The sequence below is a fragment of the Lacerta agilis genome, chromosome 10, assembly GCF_009819535.1.
Source record: "Lacerta agilis isolate rLacAgi1 chromosome 10, rLacAgi1.pri, whole genome shotgun sequence".
NCBI classification, from domain to species: domain Eukaryota; kingdom Metazoa; phylum Chordata; class Lepidosauria; order Squamata; family Lacertidae; genus Lacerta; species Lacerta agilis.
The window spans coordinates 204,843-226,258 of record NC_046321.1 but is presented as its reverse complement, the minus strand read 5'-3'; the positions used below and the strand labels follow the sequence as shown (position 1 = coordinate 226,258).

At 50.8% G+C, this 21,416-nt stretch overlaps 1 protein-coding gene across 2 annotated transcripts in view; it reads left to right on the top strand.

Moving 5' to 3' along the window:
• The first annotated feature begins 2,324 nt into the window (after window positions 1-2,324).
• Window positions 2,325-21,416, top strand: part of PPP6R2 (protein phosphatase 6 regulatory subunit 2) — a 37,101-nt gene continuing 18,009 nt past the window's right edge. For both annotated transcript variants that reach the window (XM_033161463.1, XM_033161461.1), the window contains exons 1-13: window positions 2,325-2,460; window positions 10,124-10,369; window positions 11,311-11,497; window positions 11,651-11,788; window positions 12,848-12,913; window positions 14,059-14,171; window positions 14,911-15,024; window positions 17,012-17,138; window positions 17,804-17,956; window positions 18,184-18,396; window positions 18,831-18,895; window positions 19,907-20,022; window positions 21,275-21,360. In XM_033161463.1, coding sequence (XP_033017354.1) covers window positions 10,143-10,369; window positions 11,311-11,497; window positions 11,651-11,788; window positions 12,848-12,913; window positions 14,059-14,171; window positions 14,911-15,024; window positions 17,012-17,138; window positions 17,804-17,956; window positions 18,184-18,396; window positions 18,831-18,895; window positions 19,907-20,022; window positions 21,275-21,360 — 1,605 coding nt within the window. In that variant the 5' untranslated portion in view covers window positions 2,325-2,460; window positions 10,124-10,142. The remainder of the gene's footprint in view (window positions 2,461-10,123; window positions 10,370-11,310; window positions 11,498-11,650; window positions 11,789-12,847; window positions 12,914-14,058; window positions 14,172-14,910; window positions 15,025-17,011; window positions 17,139-17,803; window positions 17,957-18,183; window positions 18,397-18,830; window positions 18,896-19,906; window positions 20,023-21,274; window positions 21,361-21,416) is intronic.

Genomic DNA, 21,416 nt, shown 5'->3' with positions numbered 1-21,416 from the left:
ATAACCCAGAGATGCATTTTAAATAAAAGGACACATTCTACTCATGTAAATACATGCTGATTCCTGGACCGTCCGCGAGCCAGATTTAGAAGGCAATTGGGCCGCATCCGGCCCCTGGGCCTTAGTTTGGGGACCCCTGCAATAGGATTATTAGTAAAAACACTTAAAATATTATTAAAACCAGCAATAAATAAAAATGCACCAGAATTCTAAATATCTGAGTCTGCTTGTCTAACTAATTTTATTCCATAAAATTTAGATCCAGGTGTGCTGCATGGGCCACAGGGTCCTGAATACAACGAGGGGGGGGGAGCCAACTTTAAGATGTTGTCGTTCAGTCGTGTCCGACTCTTCGTGACCCCATGGACCAGAACACGCCAGGCACGCCTATCCTTCACTGCCTCTCGTAGTTTGGCCAAACTCATGTTAGTTGCTTCGAGAACACTATCCAACCATCTCATCCTCTGTTGTCCCCTTCTACTTGTGACCTCTACCTTTCCCAACATCAGGGTCTTTTCCAGGGAGTCTTCTCTTCTCATGAGGTGGCCAAAGTATTGGAGCCTCATCTTCAGGATTTGTCCTTCCAGTGAGCACTCAGGGCTGATTTCTTTAAGGATGGATAAGTTTGATCTTTTTGCAGTCCATGGGACTCTCAAGAGTCTCCTCCAGCACCATAATTCAAAAACTTTAAGATAGTTAATTGAGAATAAGGCTTGAGAGAGCCAAAGAGGAAAGCAAGTTGGTGCATGAAGGAAAAAAAAAAACATTTTCAAATCTGTCCACCTGAAGATGCAGGCTTCTTGTCTCCTCGCAAGCAAGCAGCACAATGTCCTCGGGGTTAGAGGGATCCTGAGGTTGGCAGCCTTCCATTCTGGATCCAGCGGGGCTCCGATCAATATGTTCCTCTGAGCAGCCAGCAGGATGAGAAGCCAGGGAAGACATTGTTGCCACAGTTGGAAAGTTGTGGGAGGGGGGACTCGCCACACTGCAAATGGCTGCTGGATTGACCCCATTTGGCTTGTTTATGGAGACTTGGCTGGACATTCATGGCCGGCTGCCTCTTGGGAATGGGCCTTTGGCAGAGGTGGCTGGGGGCAGGCAGAGCCCGGCTCTCTCACTGGGCTTAGGTCAGGAAGGGACAAGGAGGCTGGCCGGCCCTTTGCCCCACTGGCCTTTGGCAGTTTGTGGTGTGCCATTGGAAGTGACGTGTGTGCGCGCGTGCCAAAGCATGTGAAGGGATTGAAATTCTTGTTCTTTGGTAAGGAAGAAGAGGAAGTGAAGGTTACAGGCCATGGCATATTGTGTTGGTAGTCCCAAAGTGTGGTGTTTTGGCAGTGTGTTGAAACTGTTCCCTGTTCAGCATCTCCAGGTCACCAGATGTTGGCTTTGCCCCCTTTGCTTTGTCTTCATTGCCTGGAAATAGCACCCGGTGCTGAAAAGAAGTAGGTGGCCTTGTGGAGAATCACCTCTCCTGAAGGGCCTCCATTAAAGGCCCCCCTGACTGATTTGAGTTTGATGTGGTTATGGGGTACAGGTGTGTAAGCCGGGCTTTGGATGGGCCCCTGGTGGTTCAGCATGTTTGCTTTGTGAGGTGGTGCGTTTTCTGTGACGCCGGCTTCAGGCATTCTTCGGTTGAGGTTCAGAGTTCTTCCTGTCCCTGGTGGGCTGGTATATCACTCAGACTCAGAATCTGGCCTTTGGGGGCATTTCTTATTGCATCTGTTACACTGTGTTTGTTGCTCTTCCCCCCACTGAAGAAGCATGGCCATAAATGCCAGGTTTCCCTTCCCCAACTCTCTGGACTGCTCAAAGGAAAATGCCGGTCGAGGTCTGCTCAGAAATAGCGGAAGGGAGAGATGGGCTTGGTTGCAGCCAGGCTTGGCCTCACACAGCAATCCCAAAGAGGGATTTTGGGGACGTTTCCTGGATTCCCTTTTGCCTCTTTCATAGAGCAGGGGCCCTTGCTGAATGCGCTGTGCTTGTATTCTGGTGGTGTGAGGATTTTTGGAACGAGGGGAAGTGGCCTTTGGGTTTCCTTGACAACCTAGATCTTTCTTTTGAGCGGTGTCAGGAAAACAAATGTGTGTTCTTCTCTTTTCACAGCTGAGTCTGCAAACTGAAGGGGGCTGTAAGGAAAGGCTCCCTTAATCCTTCGCTGAGACTTGGCTCCGAGTAAACACATACAGTGCTGGATCAGGCTGGGCATGTGGGAAACGGCACCTGTGTCCATTTAGGCACCCAGGGCCCTCTCGATATCTGGTGCAGTTTCTTGTTAGTGCTTTTCAGTATTAATGACGTTTTCATTTCCTTCTTTTATTCATCAGGCAAAAACAGCAACTAAAGGTAAACTGAGATCCATGGAAGGTGTTCTCGAAGTGGAATCCTCCGTTGAACCAAGAAGCCAGATGTACCTCTGTCTGTGGCGAAGGTCTCGCTTTTGAAACAAGGTTTGCACAAGAGGTAGGAGCTGTTGCTGGCTTTTCTTTATCGTTTGGATTGTGGGCACTGCCAAGGAGCAGGCGGGGATGTCCATATTTAGTACAGAGGAAGGACCCTCTGAAGTGTGTGGAGGAGGAGCCTGGGTGTGGGGTGCATGAGAATTGCCTTTGGGATGAGGCCAGAGGTCCCCAGGAAAGCTCCCAAACAGGACTTGAGGAGGAAGGGGGGTTGCTTTTGAACATGGCTTCTTTCTGCAGAGAGGGGTTTTGGCAAGCAGCTGTGACAGTCACAGTTGCAAGGCCTTGTCAGATCTTCTGATGAGCTGCACTTCTGCCTGGAGCCACTAGCACTCTCAGAAACAAAACTCCCTAATGCTGCCAACCCTGGTGGGCTGCTGGCAAGCTGCTTTTTCCTTCTGAAAAGTATAGCTCAAGAAATGGTCAGATCCAAATAGGATCTTATTGGTGTGCCTGTGTAGAATCAGACAACCCTGTTCAGTCTGGGTATGTTTAACCTGGAAAGCTGAGAGGGAAGATGATAGCCATATTCAGACATCTAAAGGCCTGTCACATGGAAGATGGAACAAGCTTGTTTTCTCCTGCTCTGACGGATTCAAGTTACATGAAAGGCGATTCCAACTAAACATCAGGAAGAACTTTCTGACAGTTAGAGCCATCTGGCAGTGGAATGGACTCCCTTGGAAGGTGGTGGACTCTCCTTCCTTGGAGGTTTTTCAGCAGAGGTTGGATGGCCATCTGTCATGGGTGCTTTAGCTGAGATTCCTGCATTGTAGGAGGTTGGACTAGACGGCCCTTGGGGTCCTTCTAACTCTTATCATTCTGTGATTCAGTCTGTTTTGTCCTGAAAGATAAAGAGTTGTGGCTCTCTTCAGATATAAAAGATCCCATAAAACAGCAACTAGCCTTCCTCAGCCTCAGAGCTGAGCAGCACAAAAGTTAAAGCTGACTCAAAGCTCTGACTGGGTCAGAAGCCTGACAATGTGGAACCACTGCTATTTCTTCAGCTAAGCGGCAGACCTCAGCACAAAAAAGTGGATGTTGGTTGGCATCCACTTGTGGCCTTGGCATTGAAAGGAAGCTTGGTATGGATGGAAACTGCCTGCAGAAAATTGAGATCGTTTGATGTAACTTTCGGGAAGAATTAAAGTCTTGAGCCTAAGTTAAAAGCTGCTTTGATGGCTTGTCTGTCTCCCTGAGTGCCGTTCTGGTGCTTTCACATTCGCTTCTGTCTGTTCATATCTGAGTTCCTCAAAGGAAGTTGCCACAGCTCCAGACAGCTTTTACCTTTCTTTATGTGGAGTTGCAAACCTGTCAGTGTTGGAGCATCCGTGTTTTGGCAGAAGGCTCAGCACCCAAATTCAGTCCCTGGCAACATCTCTGACACTGGCAGTCAGTGCAGGCGATGGACCCCTGTGGCCTAGCTCCATGTAAGGCAGCTTCCTCAGAGCATTGCAGGGCAGGGAATTGTGAGGCTACACTGGGCAGAGGTGCCCTCCCTGTGCCCATCTCTCATGGTTGTCTGGAGGTCCTGGCTGGAGTCTCTGGTGGGGAACTCAGAAGCTTCTCAATCGTTGGGACGAAGCAGCTTCCTTGCGGCTTTTCCCCTTTTGTCAGGGGATGTTTCATGCAGGCATCTGCTTGGACCCGGTGAGCACAGGATGCTGCACAAGATGGGCCTCTTTGGGCATGATCCAGCCATAGGGCTCTTCTCAGGTTCTTACCTATAGATGCGCACAGCACTCAGTGTTGCGCCAAGAGGCTTTTTGTTACGTGGGAGGAGGTGGAGCAAAAGACTCCCTGTGTCTCCCTGGCCACCAACAGCTTTGCATGTGCAAATGGACGGGAAGGCAGATGTCTGGGAGAACTCAGACTGTCTTCCAGTTAGATGTAGCTTAACAAGGACAAAGTCAGGCGACCCCAGGAAATGTGATCCTTGCACAGCCTCAAAGGGAGCCCCAGGCCGTTGCTGGCAGCTAGTTGAGGATGAGCTAGTTGAGGATGAGCTAGAAGCTTTGGGGGGTGGGTGGGCAGAGCAAGTGCAGGCCAAACCTGGCAGGCACATCTGTCTGACTTGGGAGGGTGGGGATGCAGGCAGGATGCTGCCCCCCCCTTTTCCAGCATTGCGGGGTAGGGGGACCTGCTCTTGGGTAAGACCCAATGATTCTGCTGAGACTCGCAGCTCAACCCCATGCAGGGTTCATCCTGCCAAAGCCCTTTCATTTCACCTGGCCTAATTCTGCATGCCATTGGGCTTCTTATGCCATAGAAAGCAGAGGGTCTCCTGCCACGCACACGTGGGGCCAGAGGTTATTTCAGGGTGGGCCTTGTGCTCTGTAGTCTAGTAGCAGAGGAAGGGAAGGTTGAAAGCAGAGCTCCTTTGCAGCCCTTGCTTGCTTGCTGACATTTCTTTCACAGCCCCATTGCAAAGAGTGGTGGGCCAGTGGGGCTGAGGCTGCTGTCCCTGTGTGTTTTGCAGTGTGTGTGGGTGGGTGCTGTAGGGCTGCAGGATGGCCAGAAAGCTCTTGGGGGAGGGGAGAAATATACTGCTGGTGAAACCGCCATCGCACTCTGCCTCGGCAGAGGGAGAATCAAGCTGAATCAGTGAAGTGCTGATAGAGCTTATTCCTTCCTCTGCTTCTTCAAACTGCTTGGCTGAGGAGCGTGCTGCTGCCCTCACCTCAGCCAAGCAGTTTTATGGAGCCCCTGACCCGCATGAGCCAGCAGCAGGATGGGGGCTCTGTTAAAGGGCTCCCCCTTCCATGCCAGTGAAGGCAGAGGGCGCTTGGCCAAGCACCCCAAGGTCCTTGCTGCTCCAGCGTGAGCGGAAGGGGAATCGGGGCTGGCTCCGCTGGGGGCAGGAGTCTTTCCACACACACCCCCGGCTGAGCACCCGGCTGGGGCCCGCTGTATTGGCCACAGCCTGTGAGGTGCTGGGGTGAAAGCACCTCAGCTTCCGCCATGAGAGCTGCAGCAGTTTCTCCTGGCATCTCACTGGCTGGAAGCCAGTGCAGCTTTTTTCAACATCATGGTATATCGCCTATCTGCAATGTTTGGCTGGGATACACCACAATGTAGTAAACCCAGCATTGCCTAGTCTTAGTGTCCGGGCTGAACGATGGGGGTGGAGACACTCCTTCAGGTATGGTGGATGCTTTCCTCATGAAGAGAAAGAGAGAGAGTCTAATTTGAAAATAATTCAAAAGAGTGAGTGTCTTAAACTCTCCCATTTTCTCCTGACATTGAGCAGAAGAAGTTAAACACCGATCTTCCCTCATGTAGTCCTTAAACATATTATCTCCTCCATAATCATCCAGCTCTCAAACTCCATTATTCACTTTTGCATCAAATCTTACTGTTGCAATAGGTGAATTGCCTGGGAGCAGCACTCTTTAATTCATCCCATCTCTATATTCCAGTCATGCTGCTTTAATCAAATCTAGAAGACTTTTTTCTTAACCACAGAGGAGATGGAGAAGGGACTTTGATTCATGAAGACGAGGGCTGCTGCCTTCAGGGGACTCCCAAGTGGTGGGCTCAGGCTGCCCTTGGAGAGATGCCAGGTGCCCACCATTTCCGTCTTGGAGTCATGTGGATCCCAGTTTGAATGATGCTTTTAAAAATACAAGTTCTTGGATTAATTTAGGTGGTCTTTAAATGTATTGCTATTTTGTTATTATTTTTAGTTAAAGTTCTATACTGCCCTTCGTATGAGTATCATCATACAGCAGTTTCCAATATAAAAACACAAAAATACATACCATAGTAACACAAAAAATACCCCCCCCCCCAAGGCCATGGATTGTTTAATCAGTCCAAGCCTAGGGAGAAGAGGAATGTTTTTGCCTGTTGCCTAAAGGTACGTAAGGATGGTGCCAGGTGAGCCTCTCTGGGAAGAACATCCCACAGAGGGGGAGCCACCGCAGAAAAGGCCCCTTCTCATGTTGCCACACTGCTTGAGGTATTGTGGTTTTAAAATGCATTCTTCATTTTCCTGTTAACCCCAAGCAGCCAATAAATACACTGAAATGTAACTGAAAATAAAGACTCTGTAGCCTCTTTAAACACAGGAAGAGGGTCACCAGACTGGTGGGGACCAGAAGCCAAGTTCTGCAGGTCCAGGGGCCCCATTTCCCAGTTCATAGGCAATGTTGCAGGAGCACCTTTAAAAAAAGGGGGGGGGGTTAAATTATAGCAGGCACGTCTGTGGTAGATCACTGGTAGATCACTGGCTCCCCCCAAATAAGCTCAACAACTTTGGCTCCCCTAAAAAATGCTCAACATTTTAGCCCTTCATCCCCCCAAAACAGGGCTTTCCCCCACCTCAGGAAAGCTCAACAACTCTGACCTGAACCCCTAAAAAATGGGCCTTCCTCCCACCTCAGAAAAGCTCAACAATTCTGACCTGAACGCCTAAAAATGGGCCTTCCTCCTTCCTAAAAAAATCTCAACAACTTTGACCTGAACCCCCCAAAAGGGGGTAGATCACTGCCAGTTTTTAACTCTGTGAGTAGATCACAGTCTCTTCGGAGTTGGCAACCCCTGAATTATAGTAATTGGTTATGTTTGTACAGGTTACATAGCCTAGTTTGCAAAGAGAACAAAATACCTGGTGAAAAACCTGAAGAATCTTTCTTCTGCTGAAAGGTGATAGATCTCAAGTCAGCTTGACTTGAGCTGAATGGCATCTGGAATGTCCACCACTGTCCTGCTGCCTAGGATTGTTTTACAACAAGAAATGGGTCCCCTTCCACCTGCAGGCCCCAAGGTAATTTACCAGTATGTAGGGAAGAAATATTAAAAGCCAACTGCAGCTAAAGATCCCCCAAGGATACATTTCCTGCCATAAGATTATCTCTGCTAAACAACAAGCAGTTGAGAACCACCTGGTGAGTGTCTGCCAAACACCGCCTGAAAGGTGACTAAAAGAGTCCTAGCTGGGGGCCAAAAAGCTGTTGGACTAGGAGCCAGGCCTGTCTCCCTCGGGAAAGTATTTCAGGACGAGGAATCCCTGCCGAAAAGCCCTTTCTTGCTTGGCCACCTTCCACACATGCCTTGGAAAAGGTTTATGCAGACACTCCGTGAGATGGCAGGGGGCTAGTTCTGTTGTGTCCCTCACTAACATGGTGCTTTTCAGAGTACCCTAAGCTGAGGGAGCCAGCCCTGCACCAAGGAGTTTCCTGTCTGAATTGTGCTGGTGCAGGGGGCAGGAAACTGTTTGGGCTTCATTTCACTTGGGAAATATTGCAGGAGCCAGCATTTTCTTGATGGTTGCCACAAGACTGGATGTGCTCCCTTTTCCTGAAGCATCTGTTGAATTTGGAATGGAAATCTACCTGCAGCCATGTTAATAGTGACTGCAAGAGGGGGTGAGGGGCATCCCAGTCAGCTCCCAGGGCTCAGGGGCCACAGAGCAGCTGAACAGTGTTGCAGCACGGAAGGAGAGCCCAGCCTGACTCCTCCGGGAGCTGTTGGGTTTTGCACAGTCCTTGAAAAAGGCCGTCTGCCACACAGAGGGTGGGCTGCAGTGACCTGCGTGTCAGTGGAGGAAGCACTTGGTCTTGCTAGGACTGTGTGCCCACTGAAAGAGGAACCTCTAACTTGAGGAGAGCTCAGCTGATGTTTGTGGTCAAGGCTTTTGTTTTTAACTTGCTTTTAATTTGTTAAGATTTTGCTATATGGTTTTGTTTTTCTGTATTGTTGTAAACTGCTGTGATGTATTTCTGTGATACAAGCAGCATATAAATACAGTGGTACCTTGGTTCTCAAACTCCAACTTGGAACCCAAACACGGCAAACCCAGAAGGAAGTGTTCCGGTTTGCGATCTTTTTCTGGAAGCCAAACATGCTCCATTTTGAGTGTTATGCTTCCGATTTGAGTGCCGCACGTCTGTTTTGAGTGGTATGCTGAGGTCTGTCTGTTTTTGCTATTTATTTTGCATTTTTGTTTTTGCGGCTCTTTTGTTTTTGTGACTGTGTGGAACCCAGTTCAGCTACTGATTGATTGATTGTTTATGTTACTGCAGTACATTGTTTATTACTTTCATTTTTTGGATCAGTGGTCTCGTAGATAGTAAAATTCATGTTAAATTGCTGTTTTAGGGGTTTGTTTTTAAGAGTCTGGAACTGATTAATCTATTTTGCGTTACTTTCTGTGGGAAAGCGCACCTTGCTTTTGGAAAGCTTTGGTTTTGGAACAGACTTCTGGAATGGATTAAGTTTGAGAACCAAACCATGTTACGAGTAATATCTGTTGGAAATGTAAAAGTGTGGAAGGTACCTTTTATCATATGTGGTGGACATGTCCAAAGGTTAAGGCCTTCTGGGAGAAGATTTATAATGAACTCAAGAAAGTAATGAAAATTACTTTTAGTAAGAAACCAGAGGCCTTTCTTTTGAGCATGACCAATCATGAGATACCCAGTCAGGATAGAGTGTTCTTTATGTATGCCACAACAGCTGCTAGAATTTTACTTGCAAGAAAATGGAAAGGTGAAGAGCTTCCGACAGTAGAAGAATGGCAAATGAAGTTGATGGACTTTATGGAACTTGCTGAACTGACCGCGAGACTCCGAGACCAGAGGGAGGAGAGAGTCCAACAAGATTGGAAGAAATTCAAGGATTATTTAATAAACCGTGAAAAATTAGATATTTGAAGCAGAACCAGTTTGTTTAAATGGCTTTAGCTAGGTCATGTTATATAAAATAGTATATAAGAAGTGATGTTATAAATGGCTTAGGTTTGTTTAGTAATGTTTAAGGTTATGTAGTTTAAGAAATGAATTACATATGGTTAGCCGGTATGTTTATAGTATATTAAGAATGATGATGAATGTTTCAGAAAATAGTTACAAAGTTACCAACTTAGATTAGTTTTGAACGCAGTTGAGAGAGCGGGGGAAGTCCCCCTAAAGAAGATTCGAAAGTACAGTGGTACCCCGCTAGACGAATGCTTCGCTAGACGAAAAACTCGCTAGACGAAAGCATTCGTCTAGCGGGAGGCTGCCCCGCTAGACGAAAAAGTCTATGGGGCTGCCTCGCAAGACGAAAAAATTTCGTCTTTTTTTTTTTCTGTTTTTGCGGAGCGCGGCTCCCATTGCCGCTCCGCAAGACGAAAACCCCGCTAGACGAAAATTTTCGCGGGACGAATTATTTTCGTCTAGCGGGGCACCACTGTAGTAGTAAATAATGATTTATTTTGTATTCCTGTCTTTGTTAGGTATGTATTTTTTCATTTATTATTTTTATTGTTGTTTTAATTTGTTTGATGTGTTTTTTTGTTTATTGTTATTGTTGTTATGGTTTTTTGTTTGTATTTGTTGTTTACTGTAGAAAATAAAAATTTTATTAAAAAAATAAGTTTGAGAACCAAAGAACAACTGTATTTTTTAATAAATAAAACCAATAAGGGAAGAGGCTGTTTATCCTCCATTTCTCCATAGCCTGGGCTCCTGCCCAGTTAGCAGAAGATGGAGTTTCTCCAAGGGGCAGGTTCGTCTGTTACCCAGTTTTCCCAGTGTGCATCTGTTCCCAGAGTGCATCTGTGAGGTTCTCAGGCCCTGACCCAGGCGTTCACAGAGCCTTGCAGGGAAAAGGGGACATGGGGAGCTCTTCTGGCGTGGCGTTATGCTGACAGCACCGCTGCTGCTCTCTCCGGCTCCTTGCAGGTCGGTGCTCACTCTCACCATGTTCTGGAAATTTGACCTGAACACCACGTCGCATGTTGACAAGCTGCTGGACAAGGAGGACGTGACTCTGCCTGAGCTGATGGACGAAGATGACATCCTCCAGGAGTGCAAAGCTCAGAACCACAAGCTGGTGGACTTCCTGTGTCAGCAGCACTGCATGGAGGAGCTGGTCAGCCTCATCACCCATGAGCCCCCACTGGACATGGACGAGAAGGTCCGCTTCAAGTAGGTACCTGGCCCTAAATCCTGCCAGCTGGCAACTAAGAGGGTGTGTGGCCTTCTGGAGGGGGGAAATGCTGGCCCTGTGGCAGAGCGGGGGGAGCCTTTCATTCCTTTGCATGCAAGCTTTATAGAGCACTTTTCAGTAGTCCCTTCCCAGGTAGTTTGAAATGAAACAAAACAATAATAAAATCCCAAAGCCAGTTGTTTTCACAAAATGACATGAACATAAAAATAATGGAGGCAACAAAACAAGCCAGCAGCACATGAAGAGACACATCTGTGTGTGTATCCGAGGGTGAGGGCGTCCTGCGATGTTGGGGCTGTCTCTGAAGAGGCCCTGTGCAGACAGCAATGGGGCTCAGCCTGAAGGGAGCAGAGTCCCTAGCCCAGAAGGATGCTCCGCTCTGCCAGGGAAGCTGTGATCCTGATGCATCCAGCCAGCGCCAGCTGCTCTCTTTGGAAGGCGCCATGTTCACAGAGGCTTTGGAGCCATGGAGGCTGATGGAGGGGAGCTCTGAGGGATCCGAGGCAGGGATGTTGCCCTGGCAGTCTGGCCACCCCAAGCATAGCCCTGCTTATCCCAGAGGAATTGCCATTCACATCACCCATCACAAGTACTTCCAAGAGGCAAGTTCCATTTTGTGAACCAAGATTTATGCTGGCAGACAAACCGCCTCCTCCATTAACTCCCGTCAGGCGAAGGAGAGTCTTTTGCCTGTGAGCTCTTTTGCTCTGGTGGAAGCTCCATATGGGCTGCATGTCCCGCTGCCCCTAGTTGGAGGCGACTGTCTTGTCCCCTTTCACATTTCAGGGCAGAGGTGGTTAGGGGGGGGGTGTCTTCTGAAGCCGGCTGGCATCCCTGGTGGGTCTCTGCATGGCTGCCTTTGGGCTCTTGGCACCAGCGGCAGCAGCTTCCCCTCTTGGCTTTGGCACTGTCTCTGCAGGTACCCCAACACAGCCTGTGAACTGCTGACGTCTGATGTGCCGCAGATCAACGACAGGCTCGGAGGGGACGAGGCCTTGCTGAACATCCTCTACGACTTCCTGGACCATGAGCCACCCTTGAACCCTTTGCTAGCCAGTTTCTTCAGCAAGACCATCGGCAACCTCATCGCCAGGAAGACGGAACAGGTCAGGCGAAGTCTCTCTCTCTCTCCCCCCCCCCCCCCCGCTTAGGCTCAGCCTGCCTCCTTTGGGTCTTGACTGTTTTTTGGGTGGCAGCTGAGGGGTAATTCACAAGGCTGTCTCTAGCTAGCTCTCTAATCTGTCTATTTTTTTCCTTAGGTGATTTCATTTTTGCGGAAGAAAGCCAAATTCCTCGACTTGGTACTGAAGCATATTGATACATCTGCCATGATGGACCTCCTCTTGCGACTCATCAGCTGCGTGGAGCCAGCTCCACTGAGGCAGGAAGTACTAAACGTGAGGGCTGCTCTTGGGCTCAGAGGGTTGTAGAATTGTAGAGTGGGGGGGGGGACCCCCATGGGCCATCCAGTGCAGCGCAGGAATTGAGGCTCCAGGATTCCTGGCCTTGCTCCTTGGCTTTTCCTCTGCTGTCGGGCTTTGCCTTGACCTCGTGGGGAGCTGAGAAGAGCAGCTACGCAAGGCTGTTCTCCGCTGGCTCCTTCGGATGCTGGAGGCTCCGACCGCCAAGGCCAGGCCGGCCTGGAAGCAGAACTGCCGTGTGACCTGCGCTCTTTATTTATGGAAGTGTTTAGGTGCTGCCAGTTCATACCATCTTAGCAATGTGCAGCAGGATAGACAATAAATGATGAATGACCATAAATACAGAACAAAAGGAGTCAAGTGAAGGGCTGGTCAGGAAATTCAAATGGTTGCCCAGGCCTCTCTTCATAAAAAGGCTGTGAAGTGAGGCTGCCGGCCAGCTCTCTGCTGGGGAGGGGCTCTTCTGCACTTGCTGTTTCCAGGTTTTGTCTCTTTAAGAAATGGAGACCGTGATCTCTGAGGAAACACCTCAGTTGGCTCCTCTTGGGCCATGTACAGCCGTACCTCGGAAGTCGAACGCCTTGCGAGTTGAACGTTTTGGCTCCCGAATGCCGCAAACTCGGAAGTGAGTGTTCCTCTTTGTGAACGTTCTTTGGAACCTGAACGTCTGACGTGGCTTCCATGGCTTCCGATTGGCTGCAGGAGCTTCCTGCAGCCAATTGGAAGCCGCATCCTGGTTCCCAAATGTTTTGGAAGTCGAACAGACTTCCGGAATGGATCCCATTCGACTTTTGAGGTACAGCTGTATTCCAATATCCCCCCCCCCCATGGCTTCTGAAGGGACTGACGTGACCAGAGTCCTGAACCTGCATTTTCAGTGGCGGAAAGTGGAGCTTCATCTGGAGGGCAGAGAGAAGCCAGCTCCAGACTGGCAGGGCCATGAAGGGAACTCCCTCAGCATCCTTGGCCTGGCGGTGGGCCACGCAAGGGCAACTTTCTCACTAGGGCTGCTTCTTCTTCTCTCCTTGCCTGCAGTGGCTGAATGAAGCACAGATAATCCAGCGGCTCGTGGAGCTGATCCGTCCCGACCAGGATGAGGATGTGAGTGCAGCCTTCTGTCCGTGGGGCTCTCCAGCTCTGTCTCCGAGAGCATCTTAGCAGAAACCTTTCCTTTGTCCGCTTAAGCTGTTTTGCAGGGAGAACCTATCGAGACATTTTGCCATTGAGCAGCGGGAGAGGTTGGGCAGGAAGCTCTGGGCAGTGCCAGTGTAGAATGGGCAGCTGTGGTGTCAACGCTTAATTGTGGAAAGGAAAAAAGGGCCTGGCGCATCTGTAAGGAAGAAAGCGGCTGCCTCCTGGGGGCCAGGCAGTGCTCTGCTTGCCGCCCGCACCCCTCCCCCGTGCAGTCTGGTCTGCTTCCCCCTTTGGGTGCCAAGTTTCAAAATTTCTCACACCCATTATCATCTCTTGTGGCCTTTAGCTCAGGTCCACACATTGTCGAGCCTCAGCCTCTTCAGAGAGCTTGGAGTGGGCCTGCCTGCCTCAGTCCCACAAGTGAGAGACTCTGCCATCTTGCTGTAAAGGATCTGCTGTTGCTTTAGCCTGGGGTGTCCTGTCTGGGGACCACACTCCCCTGGGTCAGAAACAGATGGGGAGCAGGGTGCCCTCCCGACAGCAGTATGGGTAGGGACGGTGGGATTTGTCATCCATGAGCAGTTGGGGGGGGGGGACAGGTTCCTCATCCTCGAGTGAAAGGGCCTGATCCTGCTCTCCACTCTGGGAATCCTCTGATTTTGAGGCAGCCCAATCTGGGGTCATGTGCCTGTCGTTATAATAAAAATATAATATTAAAACAGAATATTAAAAACACAATAGAACATCACACATTTAAAATTTCCCTTAGTGGAGCTTTTAAGCTGGGAGGTTGAGGGAGAGTGTTGAGTAGCCAGCTTGTGTGTTTATGTGTTAGAGCAGACCCACTCCTGGGCACAGAAAGCAGGCAGGAGTTCTTTTCAAGCAGGAGTTCAGTCTGGAACTCCTCACCTTTAGAGTCATTTCCTGCTGTGCTGCACCATCTTCACAGCTTTAGCCCAGAAGTGAAGCTCAGTCAAGAGGGGGCCACTGGCCACTTCCCTCCATTTCCAGGGGTTTGGGGTTCTGCGTTGCTGTCAGCTGCCCTGCCCCCTTTTCTCTGAAGGCTGAGAGGAGACCACTTTTGCCACAACTGACTCGTCTCCTGTTTGCAGAGGCAGTCCAACGCTTCCCAGACCTTGTGCGACATCATAAGGCTCAGCAGGGACCAGAGCAGCCAGTTCCAAGAGGTGGCTGAGCCTGATCCACTCCTGGCAGCTCTGGAGTCGTAAGTACAGCGGGCAGAAGCCTGGGGGGGGGGGCTGGGAGACCAGGGGCTGCTCTTGGCCGCTTTCTTGTGGATGTTCTTAAAAGGGTGTTGAGGTTTTCCTCCGCTGGACAGAGCAGGCAGGCATCTCCTAGACTGATGAGGAGCACAGCGTCTAGTGGACTGGACCTGATTTGGGTCTCCCAGCTCGGTTCCCTTCTCGTGGGGATGTTGTGTTAGAATCATAGAATTGTAGAGTTGGAAGGGACTCCAAGGGCCATCCAGTCCAACCTCCTGCAATACAGGAATCTTAGCTAAAGCAGTCATGGCAGATGGTCATCCTCCATTTGACAGCCCTTTGGAGATTTCAAAGTTAGTATGATGTTGTGGCTGGAGGGTTGGACTTAGGAGGCCCAGGGTCAAACCCATACTCAGCCAGGAGCCTCACGGGGTAAGCCTTGGGCTCGTCCTTCTTTCTCAGGCTGGCTCGCCTCGCAGGGGAGGTTGTTGAATATCAGCGCCCACTACTTAAGAAGGCTGATGGCCCAGCTGCAGCCAGGGAGGGGGAAGAGGAGGGGAAGCAGTGCCCAGCCAGGCAGTGCCCCCCCCATTCTCTGGGCAGGACGTGCCAGGTTGGAAGCCAGGGGTGGGGTGGGGGCCAAGTTTTGGGGGTTTGTTTGGGGGAAATGCTGCTGCATCCTGACTTGTGAATTTGGGGCCCCCTTAAAAGTAGCCTCTAACTTGTCCATTGTGTTTCCAGGCAGGAATGTGTGGAGCAGCTTCTGAAGAACATGTTTGATGGCAAGCAGACGGAGAACTGTCTTGTGAATGGGACTCAGGCACTGTTGACGTTACTGGAGCCAAGGCGCACCAGGTAAGCTGGTTTGGGGGCCAACCAAATGCATTGCAGCAGAGACTTCGGGGTAGAACCTAAACTCTTGGGCGCCTGGCCAGGTGGTTGACAAACACTTGCTCTAAATAATTAAGTGAAGTACAGGAGACCCCCCAACGTACGCCTGATTTACTTAAACGATTGCAGCTTTGTAAGAATGGCAGGAAAATAAGTAAATAAACAGAGAGCTTGTGGGGAGGGAATAGTTGGAAGGAGCTGTCCAAGATCTCACATGACCTGCCCAGAGCCTGGGAAGCAAGATGGAGGAAGCTATTTCATGAACTCTTGGAATGTCACTCCCACCTCGTAAGCTGCAGGCCTTCTGTATACCAAACATCCTTTTCACAGGATGCAGCTAGATGCTTGGCGAAAAGCCTCTAGACTGAAGGATTTGTGCCTCCTCCACTCCAGGAGCAGCCAGGCAAATGCAGCCAGCTCCTGGAAGAGCATTCAGGACAGAGGAAAGAAGGGCCTTTCGCACAGCACATCGTTTAACTGTGGACTTGGCTCCCACAAGAAGCATGCTGGCTTTAGGCTTTAAAAGGGAATTAGACTGATGGATGAAGAATCAGTCCATTGGTGGCTGCCAGGCATCTTTTTTTTAATTTTTTTAATTTTATTTTCTACAATAAACAACAAATACAAAATACATCAAAGAACAATTGACAAAAAAGAACAAAAAGCACAACAAACACATTAAAACAACAAAGAAATAACAAAAGAAAACTTATACATACCTACACAGGAACACTGGATGAATAATTGTTTAGTTCTAATTTCAAATCTTATCTGGGGGGACTTCCCCCGTTCTCTCGACTGCGTTCAATACTAATATACTTTGGTAACTTTGTAACTATTTTCTTATCATTCACTATTATTCTTAATAAACTTTCAAAATACTGTCTAATCATATATATTTCATTACTTAAAAAACATAACCTTAAAAATTTCTAAACCATTCATAACATTGCTTCTAATATACTGTTTTTATCTAACATCATCTAGCTAAAGCCACTTAAACAAACTGATTCTGCTTCAAATATCTAACTTTTCACGATTTTTTAAATAGTCCTTAAATTTCTTCCATTCATCTTGCACCTTCTCCTCCCTCTGGTCTCGGAGTCTCGCGGTCAGTTCAGCGAGTTCCATAAAGTCCATCAACTTCATCTGCCATTCTTCCACTGTCGGGAGCTCTTCACCTTTCCAGTTTCTTGCGAGTAGAATTCTAGCAGCTGTTGTGGCATACATAAAAAACACTCTATCCTGACTGGGTATCTCATGATTGGTCATGCTCAAAAGGAAGGCCTCTGGTTTCTTACTAAAAGTAATTTTCATTACTTTTTAAAGTTCATTATAAATCTTCTCCCAGAAAGCCTTAACCCTTGGGCATGTCCACCACATATGATAAAAGGTACCTTCCACATTTTTACATTTCCAACAGATATTACTTGTAACATGATATATCTTAGCTAACTTCACTGGTGTCAGATACCATCTATATATCATTTTCATAATATTCTCTCTCAGTGCGTTACAAGCTGTAAATTTTATACCTTCCTTCCACAGCCGGCTGCCAGCCATCTTAGCTGTGCTCAGCTTTGGAGGCAGTCAATGCCTCTGAAGGCCAGCTGTTTTTACGCTAACATCCTATCTTTGGGCTTCCCATGGAGGCACCTGGTTGGCCACTGTGAGAACAGGATACTGGGCCAGATGGGGCCCTTTGCCTCATCCAGCAAGCTCCTCTTATTCCCCAAGTAGTTTCAGGGTCCAAAATTCCCTGAAGCTCTGAACCCTGCCCCTATGCGTTCCCTCTGGAACACAACCAACTACATCTTGTGAGACGTGCTGACAGCCGAGGGTCCCCTTCCCTTGGCACCGGAGGAGCGGGCCCGCTTGTGTAGAGCTCTCCAACTCATGGGGCTTTGCTTGGTCTGAGTCCTGAGACTGGTTTGCCTGTCTTTCCCCGCAGTGTGGAGGGGCTGGTGGACTCTTTCTCTCAGGGATTCGAAAGGTGTTGCACTGTCAATAGCAGCATCCTGGGTGGCATTGAGCCGCGGCTGAAGGACTTCCACCAGCTGCTGCTGCAGCCGCCCAAGGTAAGGAGATTCTGTGTCTCTCCCCCCCCCCCCCCCGCTTCTCAGGGCTGGCCCTCAAACCCTCCTTCAGTGTGTGTAAATATATAGAAGTACGGTGTGTATTGGTGATGGTGGGATCTGTCAGATCCAGTCAGTACTTTGGTAATCAGTGGGGAAATCCAGGAAAAGAAGTGTTGGAGGGTCGGGCACCTTTTGCTCAGACTTGAGCTCGGTTTGTGGTATTTTTAAGTTTTACCAAGGGGACACTGTAGAGTAAAAGACACAAAACGAAATGGTTTCTGTTATGGGATTGGAAGAGGACAGAATCTTTTGCGGTGCAAGGGACTTCATCAGGTGGAAACCTGAAAGCTTGCATACTTCTGCAGCAGCTCAGATGAGTCCTATAAAAACCACTGCCATTCCTGTTATGCATTTCTTGGGTGAAGGGCTGAGTGCAGGTTCTGTGCAGGCAGGCAGCTGCTTTGTCCCCCCAGAGGGGAGAGAGTGGCTTCTGCCTCCATCCAAACCACCCTGTTAAGGATTCCTGCTGCTTTGTGCTCTGCTGTTCTGACCACCAGCCCCCTTGCTGTGGGGTGCAGGGCAGGGGACAGGAGGAGCTGAGGCTCTGTTGGGGCATCATGTTGGTCTGGCCTGAGAAGCCCATTTTGTCTCTCTGCTGGCAACAGGCAGCATCCATTCTGACGACCATTGGAGTCTTGGAAGAGCCGCTGGGCAATGCTCGCCTCCATGCTGCCCGCTTGGTTGCTGCCCTTCTGCACACCAACACGCCCAGCATCAACCAGGAGCTGTGCCGGCTCAACACCATGGACCTGCTGCTGGTGAGGAGCGCCTTGGCTGGCGGGGGTGGGGAAGAGGTCACTTGGTGGCAGAGGCTTCAGCTTGGCCTGCGCTGGGTCAGGCCGCCTGCTCACCTTTGCCAGGAGTTCCCCATTTGGGCAGCTCTGGCTCCTCCTTCGCCCTCCTGGGCTGCTTGGTGGGGGTGGAGGAAATACCCTTCCACCTTGGAAGAGCTTTGCTCACTGGCCTCTCCTTGATTTTGTTCCAGGACCTGTTTTTTAAGTACACATGGAATAATTTTTTGCATTTCCAAGTGGAATTGTGCATCGCAGCGATCCTGGCGCATTCTGTGAATGAAGGCAAACTGGCCCCAAGCGAGGCGGAAGAGAAGGAGGGAGTGGATGGGAGCGCAGCCTCGGGGAACTCGGAAGCCCTGGAGAACAGCAGCAGCTGCCGTCCCGAGAACATCATGGTGACCCATGTAAGGAGGCTCATAAGCCCAGCCAGGATGGGCTTCCCCAAGCCCCATCCGCACAGCGCCTGCTGCCCTCGGAGCTTGTCTGCCTGCATCCAGGGTGGGAGGGCAGAGGGAGCAGTTCAAGGCCCTGGGTCAGAACCCCCATCTTGCCAAAGGGGGCGGCCAGAGCAGATTAGCCCGTTGGTGGCCCCTCTCTTGGTTTGCTCCTGGCACCCCCTTGCTTCTCGGGGGCTCCTGGCCAGGCGGGAGGTCTGTGTTGCTGGGTGGATTCAGTGGGGTGAGAGGCCCTGGGAGGGAGCGGTGCTGAGCCCTTGGAGAAATTGAGCTTCAGGGGTCTTGGGGGTGGAGAAGCCCCTGGCTGCTGTGATGGGGCTCAGGGTTGGGGTTTGGACCTAGTGCTGCCTCTGATGTGCCTGTCCCTCCTCTTTTTCCTCCAGCTGTTCCAAAAGTGCTGCCTGGTCCAAAGGATACTGGATGCCTGGGAGACCAACGACAAAATGCAGTAAGGCTCCTTCCCCTCCTGCTGGGGTCTTGCCTCTGCATGTTCATCCAAAGAGCCCCATCCCCCATGGCATTGGCAGGGCAGTGGGCAGGAGGCGGGGCAGCTGCCCTGCAATGCAGGACAGGCCCAGAAGTGTCTGCACCAGCCGTCCGCAGGCGCTTGGGCTGGAGGGGGCTGTGACATGCAACCGCCCTTTGGTCACGGGCTGATCTCCACCTGGTGAGGGTCCCTCGGGTGGGTGCCTCACCTCTACGAGGTTAGTGAGGCCTTCCTGGCACCCCTCAGTTCCTAACTAATGTGCCAGTGTTGATTCTGCCCTAGCTTAAGAGTGGCTGTCCAGGGTATCGTAGACCTAAGAGCACTCCTAGGCAAACTTGGTCCTCCAGATGTTTTGGGACTACAGCTCCCATCATCCCTAGCTAAAAGGACCAGTGGTCAGGAATGATGGGAGTTGTAGTCCTAAAACATCTGGAGAACTGAGTTTGCCTATGCCTGCGCTTAGAGTTGGAAGGGAACCCTAAGGGACATCTAGTCCAACCACCTGCCCTGCAATACAGGAACCGCCGACCTTCCGATTGGCAAGCCCAAGAGGCTCAGTGGTTTTGACCACAGCACCACCCACAGCTCCCTGTACCTTTGCCTTTTACAACACAGAAATCAGTAGATGATGAGGGGTGTAGAAATGTGATAAGTACTAGCAGTAAAATAATCTCAACTAAAACCTCACTGATTGGGCCATCCAACCTCTGCTTAAAAACTTCCAGGGAAGAAGAGCCCATTCCACAGTCAAAAGGCTCTCCTCTTTGGAAAATTCTTCCTGGTGCAGAAGTGTTTCTGGGTGGGGATGTTCCCTTCCTGGACTGGAGACGCCCTTGGAAGTTCTGCACTCCAGACAGGTGCTTTCTGCCCCTGAGCTGCTGCCACCCTCCCGTCCCACAGGCAGCGGCTCAGGCAGCAGCTGAGGAGAGACTCTCCCAATGTGGAGCCACTCCTCATGGTTTATTTTTCCAGGGCAGAAGGCGGAATGAGGCGAGGCAACATGGGCCACCTGACGCGGATTGCCAACGCAGTAGTGCAGAATATGGAGAAGGGCCCCGTCCAGACCCAGATCAGCGACTTTGTCCGAGGTAGAAGGAGCCCCTGGCGTCTCGAGCCCCTTCTCTTCGCAGAGCAGTCTGGCTGCCGGGCTGCTCATCTGAGTGGGGGGGGGGGGTCTGGAGAGGGTGGCTCCCTCCCTCCCTCCCTCCCTCTAGGATCAGGGGTGCAGGCAGGGCACCTGGGGGGGGGGTCTGGAGATGCCCCAGCAGCTTCCTGGCCCTAGAGCTGCCGCCTCCGGAACAGAGGGAGCCCGGCTGCTTCCTCCCTTCTGGGTGGCTGCAAGGCCTTGTCCATGGCCCCCCTCTCGAAAGCCTCTTGGATACTTCAGCTGAGGCTGTGGGCTGTGCCTGCACCCACAGACGCCTTTGTCCTGCTGGGTTTTAAACAGCCCCACACCCAGTTTGGAGTAGTGTTTCCAACCCCTTTCTGGCTCAGGGCCAGCCTGATCAGGACAGTTGGCTCCTGCCCAACGCTGCAAGTCCTGAAAGGTCCCAAGGGTCATCTAGTCCAACCCCCTGCAATGCAGGAGCTGCAGCTCACGGATCCCTGGCAGATCCCCCCCCAGCCTCTGCTTCACAGCCTCCCTTGAAGGAGAGCCCACCCTCTTTGTGACAGGGGCTGCCTGGCTCCCCTTTTCTCTTTGGTTTTGTCCCGCTTTTTCCTTCCCTGCCGTTTCTTCACCTGGGGCTCCGATTGGGAGGGTTTTTCTTGTGAGCTGCTCTGCAAACCCTTCAGAGGTGAAGAATGAGACAGAACTTAGTGGAGGGGGGTCATTGTGGAAACAGGTCCCAGGTTCTCTGAGGAGCTGGTTGTGGCAGGCAGAAGGGACCCCGTCTGTCCCTCTTGGCAGAGGGCAGCCTCTGGGGTTTGGAGGAAGGCCGGTGGCTCCTGCTTTGCCCAGAGGGCAAAGGAGCCCTTGCCATGTGCAGGAATGAGGGGGCAGAGAGGCAGCAATGGGGCAGTGGGGGGGAAGGGGCATGGGGAAGCTCTTTGGGGTCCCTTTCTCCTGGCTCCGGGGGGGGGGGGACGTGCATTTGCTTCCTGACTCCACTATCCATGTGTCTTTAATATGAGTCTGAGCGGTGCTGTTGTCTTGTCCTGGGATCCCAGCCCCGTCAGGAGGGCTAGATAATGAGGGAGGGTCTCTGATAGTGGCCAGGCTGAGGTTCCAGCCCCTTGTTGGCTAGGGACGCCCCACCCCACCCCTAGTAAAGAGCAGCACAGGGGTTTCCTCCACAGTAGGATCCCTAACCCAGGCCTGCCTCTCCTTTTCCTTGGCAGGGCTGCCAGAGGATTGCAGAGGACGGTGGGAGAGCTTTGTGGAGGAGACGCTGATGGAGGCCAACCGGAGGAATACAGTCGACTTGGTGAGATTGCCTGGGGGCTGCTTGCCCTCCCCTCCCCTCCCCTCCCCTCCCCTCCC